At 35.0% G+C, this 8870-nt stretch overlaps 1 protein-coding gene across 1 annotated transcript; it reads right to left on the bottom strand.

The window, feature by feature from the left end:
• Positions 1–715: 715 nt before the first annotated feature.
• LOC111281823 (uncharacterized) lies at positions 716–6926 on the bottom strand. The gene is made up of 4 exons (XM_022869531.2): positions 5927–6926; positions 3617–4222; positions 3082–3373; positions 716–1188 (listed from the first exon to the last, which is right to left on the bottom strand). The coding sequence occupies exons 1-4, from the start codon at positions 6551–6553 to the stop codon at positions 1151–1153; spliced, it is 1563 nt and encodes a 520-aa protein (XP_022725266.2). The 5' UTR covers positions 6554–6926; the 3' UTR covers positions 716–1150.
• Between the last annotated feature and the right edge of the window lie 1944 nt (positions 6927–8870).

Below are 8870 nucleotides of genomic sequence, written 5' to 3'. Positions count from 1 at the left end.
TTTTAATTTTTCTTTGTTTTTATTTTTGTCAAATTAATTTAATTAAAAAAATTAATTGAGGTGTCTACAGTACAACTCCATTTAATTTTTTTTTAATTTTTTAATTAGATTAATGTTATAATAAATAGTGTAAAACAATTTATATTCTACAAGCACAGTCCATCGCGATGAGATAAAGGGGGGCAAACTTTTTTAGATCAACATAAAGTTGAAACAGGTCACCTTTTTTTTTTTTTTAAAGAAATAAGACATCAGAAGCTAGTTTAAAGTATTTTCTCCCAAACAATTTTAAAGTATACATAGAATTATATATTTTATTGTCAATTTTGTTTTATATATTATATTAATAAAATAATTATTTGATACATTAATTTAAGTAATGAATAGTTTAAACTTAATTAAAATATCCATATAGCATCTTTTATAAGCATTTTTGTTTATTTCTTTACATTTTTTCTTTTCAATTATTTTTTATTTATTATCTTTTCACTTTTTTATTTTTTAAATTAGATAACTTCCATTAAAAAACAAGACTAATCAAATATGCACATCTCATTCTTTTCTTTTTTTTTATTAGTACCTTTCGTCTTTTTTTTTTTAATTAGATGAATTTTGTAATAAAATACTAATTAGATATGACAAAACAAAAAAATTTTAACCCAAACAATGCACGGACATTTTGCTACTAAATACTGTAAGTTCAAAGAGTAGGAGCTGAAAACAACCACAATAATTCCATTCAATAAGCATGCAGCAATTTACAACAAACGCCATGGGTGAAAAATAAAAACAGCAATAGGCTGGAAGAGAACAAGCAATCAGATCATCTATATCTAGATTTTTTAAAGTAAGTTTGGCAGAAACTTTTACCTCAAAAACACATCAATGAAGCACATAAGGAAGCAAGTTGAAATTTAACATTTTACAAATGATATATTTGTTAGCAGCTTGACATAATTATCTTCTGCCATGGCAGGAACGTTATTCTCTACTGGACTTTACCCAACTTATCGCTGAAATAATACAATGGGATGTAGGTGACTCACTGAATACTTTTAACTAGTATAAGAAGAGCTTGAGTAGAATGTGCAAAAGCATGTGATTTTGAATATATGTCATGAACAAAACTATGGCGTTCCCTTGATGTAGCTCACAAATTAAGTCCTTGTTTTGGAAAATCCCTTACCACTGAAACACAGAAAAAAAAAAGGTATTAAAAGATAAGTCATGCAGATTATGAGAAACCATATCAAATGAAGCAGAAAGGAAAGGCTAAAAATAAATAAAATAGTACAGGGTTAAAATAACCAACGGAGCTATGCTGATGATCTAGTGCAAAAGAAATGTCTCAATTTTATCATTAATTAGACAGCTATGCCTGCGAGGAGAGAATGGGGAAATGGAAATAGTCTGGTGGAGAAAGAGAAAGATGGCCAGCCTTTCATTGGCCCCAAAAAAACTAACCAAGTTTAAATGATAAGAACACAGAAAATGAGGGGATTGCGACTCATTTTATAAATTCACAAAAATGTAGTTCTTTTTAAAAATTTTCTCAATCTTTACTTTCTAAACAGTCTATGGAAAATTAAATTAGTTAAGCACTGCTCTTTTTTCTCATTTCGTTTTATTTCTCCTAGCAAAGAGAAGAAAAACAACTCCTTTGTATCAATCAATATATTTCCTCTCTTTCACATCAAATAGAGCAGTGCAAAACAAAACAGCAATTAATAATAATAATAATAATAATAGTAATATATTGATAAATTTTCTTTCATTTTTCTATCTTTTCTCGTAACTTTCTATCATTCCCACTAAGGAAAGAGTAAAAATTGCTTTCCAAAAGAACTATAACTGATCTATTATGCTTCTCTATCCTACAAAATAATTGCATACATTTTCTTAATGATGCATCTCACTGTCTAGAAATCAGGCAAAATTTCTTAGCTTGGCAGACTAAACCATTAGTTCTATAATGTTTCGTAAACCAAGCCTCCTAAAACACACTCCAAACATCTTCAGCATATCAAGATTCTTTGTTTGAGCAGTATTTTCCTTAAAAAGAATCTTCTAGCTTCAAGAAATATTCAGTTTACATCAAAGACCCATGCAGCATGGAATATATCCAATTGAGGAAATTCCAACTGAAAGTTAGGATTACAATGTCAAGTTTATATAATTGGCTTTCTTACAATAATTTTCAGTACTCAAATATGTACCAAATGATGAATCCACTCAATTTAGTCTTAGAAGTACATTAACTTTCTAGTTACTAGCCTAATATGCACCATCATAACGGTGATGAAACCACTCAATTTAGTTTTTGCAGGACATTAATAATTCTATTTGCTAGCCTAATGCACCATCATACGGGCTAATGCTCCCACTAAACGTTCTTCTCAACAACTCACCATATAGTCATTTAAATACCCACAGTTAGCTCCATTTAGCATGGTTAAGTGTGAAACAATGTATTTTAAATGACTAAGAATTTTGCGAGATACCAAGGAAATTAGTCAACAATCCTGGGCACAGAAATTAAACCTCTACAAGAAAATGTAGAACCAGCAAAGGCAAAATGTCCAACACTAGATCTTGAATGGTATGGTGTAAGGTCTATGAGATGAAAAATCACATAAGAAATGTGGGCTTATGAGAAGCAGGAAAAGGCGCTGCACTGTGTGCTAGAAATTTTTTGGACTAAGTATATACATCAACTCTTAACGGTACACATATTTGGAGTTAAGATTGAGAAAATGGTGAATTTCGACCTACACACTAGAATTGCATTTGCAAATGCTTGACAAGTTAACAATCAGAATTTTTGTTTGTTGCAAGTTGCAATCACCAAACAAAACATGAACAACAGATGTTCCAAGAGAGCTACTTAAGAAACGGCAAAATGGATATACATACATTGATATTATTTAAAGAATAGAATTTACTAAGTTCTCAATTTTACGATCAGAAAATTCAACTTCTATGACCAATGGAAGAGAGAATTGAATATGCATATGCATTAAGCATAAGATGCATTGCAAAGAGTCGATAGAAAAATCTGAGCAACTCAAAGACAAGTCTCACCTTTTGATGCTGATGGAACTACAACAACATGCATATCAGCATTGTTGGGAGGAAGCTGCAAGCGAAGAGGAAAAAGCTTTCCATTCAAAGGACTGCGAGTACACACCACAACATCCTCAAGCCCTGTCTCTTCCTTTAATTTGTGAGTCAGTTCATCTACACCATTACCCTTAAAGCTAAAAGAGTACCCCTCCACTGCCTCATCATCAACTTCCCCACTATCATCTGCTACATGGAAGTATATTGTCCTACCTTCGGATTTTGGTGGTGAACCCACATAAGAATCACTTGACTACAAATAAACAAAATACTTAAAATAAGAATCACTTGGCTACAAATCAAATAATTAAAAACACCCAATTAATCCAAAAGTTAAATTATTCAAAAGATTTCAAGAAATATCTTTTGCCTTGCTCTAACTCTGATACTATATTACAAGCTAAACGAAATGTGTCACGAATGAGAATCAAGTACCGCAATTAAAGATTGAAAACAAAAATGAAAAAAATTTAAAGACAAGTTTAGATCTTCAAACCTCTTGTCTTGAAAAGTGTCCAGATTTATCTGAAACTGAAGAAGGTGAAGCAGATTCAAAGTCCAATGAATCTGCGTGAGGAATAGCAGGAGGAAATGAAGGCCGATGACCACTCCCTGGAGACTTCTCTTGAATCTCCATAATATCCACGTCCCACAACACCCAATCTTGAGTAGCAGTCCTATGAGGAATATCGTGCGTCACCGAGTTCCTCCAAGGCGGTAACCCTCCATTTGCTCTCAAAAAGTTACCGTACCGAGTCTTGAGCTTGACCTGAGACCCTTCTCTAATGGGTTCCCACTCGACCGATGAGTCGAGCCTCCTAGGCAGTGTCTGAGTCACCTTTCGACCGGTCATTCCAAGCAAAAAAGGTTGGTTCGAGGCGGTAAGATACCTGTTGTAAGAGCTTTTTAGGCGGATGATGTTTTGTGATCCGGGCACGAACTCGACGGTCCATCGGGCGTTTTTGGAGGATCCGTTTCGGTCTTGAGTAACGGATTCTTCATCTTCCTCGGCGAGGAGATACTTGTCGTGATGGCTCCGTAGACGCACCGCTTTGGCGTTTAGGAACAAATCCATTCCCGTCCGATATTTGTTAGAATTTATCTGTTGAAAAATGGAAGAAGGAAGAGGAAGTGAACAAACAAAGACCAGACCCTTTTCTTCTTATCCAACTTTTTTTTTCTTGTTTTTCGTATGAAGGAGAAATCTTTTAAATTGGGGATATTTTCTTTTTTAATAATGAAATACCAGGAAAGTGGGTGTGCTAAGCTGGATCCATGGCAACGGAGAGGTGCCAGTCAGCGCCAGCCTTTGTAGAAAGAAACATGGACACGCGGCAATTACATGGCAAATTTCCTTCATTTTTTGGCCGAAGTTTCGTCTGAGCTGTGCATTGCGCACGTGGGTCTATGTTGGCGATTTTGGATCAAGAGAAACAGGAGGTATATCCTCCTCCTCGGACAAGCTCACTTTTACTTGTGTTGTTGTTCTTCATACGTAAGTTAATTTTTTAACTTGTTACGGTGTTGAAGTAGTCAATGTTTCAGTGTTCAACCAAAATCTTGAGTTGACTATTTGTTTTGTAAGAACAATGAAACCGTGAAACTGAACTGACAAACTGAGCTGAGCTGGCTGTTGCTCCTTAGTCCCTCAGGGTGGTTTAACTTTAAATTACAAGTTCTATATTATATTATCAAGTTGATTGGATTGAGTGGCTCCACAAGTTTGGCCGGATTCAAAGGGCTAAGTCGTGAAAAGACTGGCTTAAGAGTTCTCTCTCGTAGAGGAAAACAACAGAGGCAAAGCCGCTTGATCAATATTTGATATGCTGATTCAAGGAATAATTCATTGGACATTAGACTCAAAGCAATGTACAAAAGGCAAGACCCCCATTTTGGAAAGGCTTACAGGCTAGCAGTTTAAGGATATACTTCCCAGGGGGGCTTTTAAATTATAAGCGAATGAGGTGGAGAATCAGAACAATTGAATATACAAATTTTTTCTTTCTTTGTTGCTAAATCAAAAATCAATGTTTTAATTTACTTATTCTACCTAAAAACAATAGAGAAACGGGTTCACGATTGCCTTTTAAACTGCTGTCTTTTTATGATTTCACGAATCACGATACTATAAACCACAATAAGTTAGCAAGATTGACATCGAGGGTTTTTTTTTTTTTTTTGGTGCTTTTGTTAGTGGACTCTGTTTAGTGGTGCATGTTTTTAAGTTAGTGCGGAAGAGTTGGTGAAGTGGAGTTTAACATCCTCTCTCTCTCTTCAGTATTTCATTGATCTTATTCTAAATTTCTAACTCATGTTTAATGCATAAATACTGGTGGACTCAGATATGGCTCTCACCAGTTCAAATATAGATGCTACTCATTCCTAGTAAAGATTAAACTAGTAGTCATTACTCGTTAGTAATAAGGACAAATACTTATTTGGATAGAAGTATATCATTAATTTCCTCAAACCGGACTTAATTATGCGGATTGAAAGTAATTTAATTAGGCTTCGTTTGTGATATATATATATATATATTTATATTTATATTTATATAGATCCTATATGCATAGATTAATTGTCAAACTCAAAAGTAATATGGAATAGGCATAGCTTTCTATGACAACAATTCATGTCTGTCTTTTCTCATTGACACGATCAATAATTGAACCTAACAAGTTAAAGCGTGATTAGATTACCAAATTATAATCAACTTCCATTTCATTTTAACTTGATTTTGTAATTAAGATTAGTAAGAAAACTTAAATTAACAAGTTACTTAAGAAAAAAAGTTAAACCACAGTACCTGTTTGGCTGACTTGGAAACCATTGAAAACCGCGGAGACTTCAATGATGACGCCACTGAAATCGGCGACTGACGACCTGACCCTAAAATATCGTCGCTCAAAGCCTCCAAAACTTCATCGGACACCGAAGAAAAGCTCGAAACTGACGACAAATACTCCAAGAGCGGCTCAGACTCTGGCGCCTGCACCACCTCCACATCCCATAATATCCATTTCTGCGTAGCTCCAGTATAAGGTTCATCGTGAGTGATGGAGTTCCTCCATGGCGGTGTCCCCCCGTTCGCCCGCAAAAATTTACCGCACCAGGACTTCAACTTGATTTGGAACCCGTCTCTTATAGGCTCCCACTGGAGTTTCCAGTCCATCTTATCTGGCACCGTTTGCAGCACCTTGTTACCCGTCATCCCTAAAAGAAAGGGGGTATCAGTGGATGTGAGGTACTTTCCATGACAGCTCTTGAGGCGGATAACGTATGGTTTATCTTGGACAAGCTCGACGAGCCATCTAGCTCTTTTTCCTGAGCTGTTTCGGCTTTGATGGACAGTTTCCTGATCATCGTCGGCAACAAGGTATTTCTCTTGGTGGCTTCTGAGTTTAACGGCCTTGGTTTTTGTAAAAAGCTCCATGCACCTTAAGTGGCTATAGAAAAATAGTTTAACGGGAAAACGGGCTTTTTATAAGTGAACAAATATTCTTGTGTACATGGTGTTTTTTTTCTTAGAAAGGGTGGCGATTCTAGATTCTATTTGTATAATAATGGATGAGTAAAGGTTGATTTGTCTGATATTTCTTGTAAGGATTAAACTAGTTGGAATTATTCAGTTTCTTAGTTAGCAAGATTATGGAAGCTGCAGGGAAGGAAGAAGATGAATTGAAGGGGAAATAACAACATTGGGGAAGTCTAAATTTTGGGTCGACGATTGAAACTTCCACGAGCATGCCATTGTTTATTACAAGGGAGAATTAGGGGAAACAAAGTCAATTCCCACGCGCTCAAGGGCCGTATGTTGATAGGATGATCATGTGGGAGAGTAGATCCTTTGAGGAGATGGGATGGGACCCAAGACAACGTGCATTCTAGTATTTCTGTTGGATAACGCGTGGGCTTTGCTATTGGAGGAAGTTTTTCCAGTTCCCTCCCTACCTCTAGAAGCTAGGGTGGAGATCAACCATGACCTCAATTCTAAAGTTTCGTCCATCGGCGGCAGTGTTCATATTGGGGGCTCCTTTCGTTCAGTTGATTTATGTTACAAAAACACTGATTGAAATGAAGGGAGGTTTTTGACATGGCCCTCCATATTTTACCCTTCCAATTTATAGGAGAATTCTAATAGTGCAAGAAAAAAAAAATGCTCACAGGATGCTTAAGATCTATATTCGTCATTTCATACAATTTTTCCAATATAATACTGCTAGTATACTGTTATGCCTAATTACTCGAGTCAACAAATTTTCCTGTCGTCTTTGATAATTTGATAAGTGAAGAATGGTATAACCAAGCCTTCTCCGACATATACAGTGTTTACCACTTCATAAGCATGGAAAGAGCATTCTAAGGGTTTTTTTTTACAACTTCCACATACAAAATAATCAAGGTTGTGATCACCAATAAGTCTTCCTCTTCATCTAAATACACTTGTTTACCATCAATCACAAATTTCACATTCTTATGTAAAGATGACAGCATAGCTTTTATTATGTGGATCCACGGCTTTTCTAATAAGTAACTATATGATGATGAAATATATATAACTTGAAATTTGACATTGAAAGTGTAAAGGCCTATTTGTAGCGGAATCTCTATATCTTTGATTACTTCTTTTTTTGAGCCATCAAAAGCTCATACTACCATGTAACTACTTTCATGTAAAAAAGATCAACCAGTAACTTTGTCAACGTGGCCATTGGCATGATATTAATAGAGAATCCATTATCAATTAGTACTTTTGCCATAATGTGACTTTTACATTTTACTATGATATGCAAGGCCTTCACACTACCTTATCCTTCTAGCGAAATTTTGTCATCATTAAATGTAATGAAGTTCAAGGCCACTATACTTCCCATTAAGTGGTCAACTTTCTCGATTGAGATATCATGAGCCACATAGGCCTTGTTCAAATATTTAGCAATGCATTCCTGTGAAGCTTAGAGTTTAGCAGTATAGACAATAATTAGATCCATGTTGACATCTTGTTAAGTTGATTTACCATACTATATTCACTATGCCTAATAATTTTCATATATTTGCATGTTTCCCTTTCTATCACTGGCTTTTAATTTGTGCCCCTAGATTCATCGCAATGGGAACTCTTTCTTCATTTTTATTTTCTTCTACTTCTTTTGCTTTTTCTTTCCTTACTTGTTCTAGTACGTCAAAGGCATAACATTGATTGCTTCGGGTTATTCCTCTAACCCTAAATATATCGGTTGCATCATTGACATTTGAATTGTTCAGAGTAGCACTAATACCAGATCTTTGAACTACTATATCACAATCATACTTTCATTAGATCACCTTATCACACTTGTATTGAAATGTACTAGGCACATATATGTCACAATTGTTTTGGGATAAAGAATGGACTCATTTGCTATTGGCTTTGGCTCGTAATAAAAAATTGTCAGCAGTTTCGAAAAGAATGATCCCTTTAAAGCTTGTCATGCTATCGTGTTCACTATATTCTCTTCTTCCTCATTATAAAACTCAATTATCCCAGAATTCATTATCGCTTGCATTATTTTTTAAAAGTCTTCACAATCTTGAATTAGATTATCCATTACTTTTTTGTGATATTTATGAATCAGAACCAATTATTTATAGCTGTCATGGGTCTTAAAGACTAGGGGATAAATTATATTAGTCTGGATCAAATAATCATACACTTTATCCATATGAGTCCTCATCTCTTTTACCCACTTTTTAACCTCATCACCCATTTT

Source organism: Durio zibethinus, chromosome 5 (assembly GCF_047325235.1).
Source record: "Durio zibethinus cultivar Kanyao isolate XHJ-2024 chromosome 5, ASM4732523v1, whole genome shotgun sequence".
Taxonomy (NCBI): Eukaryota; Viridiplantae; Streptophyta; class Magnoliopsida; order Malvales; family Malvaceae; genus Durio; species Durio zibethinus.
Note: the sequence above shows the minus strand (reverse complement) of the source record. Positions and strands in the feature narration are given on the sequence as shown.

What these genes read in the sequence shown, in the direction of transcription:
- LOC111281823 (XM_022869531.2), bottom strand. Translation starts at nt 6,553, where the DNA reads ATGGAGCTTTTTACAAAAACCAAGGCCGTTAAACTCAGAAGCCACCAA. An exon ending in TTTCCAAGTCAGCCAAACAG is followed by an intron (nt 4,223 to 5,926) that starts GTACTGTGGTTT and finishes ATTTTTCAACAG; the next exon opens with ATAAATTCTAACAAATATCG. An exon ending in GACACTTTTCAAGACAAGAG is followed by an intron (nt 3,374 to 3,616) that starts GTTTGAAGATCT and finishes GTTTATTTGTAG; the next exon opens with TCAAGTGATTCTTATGTGGG.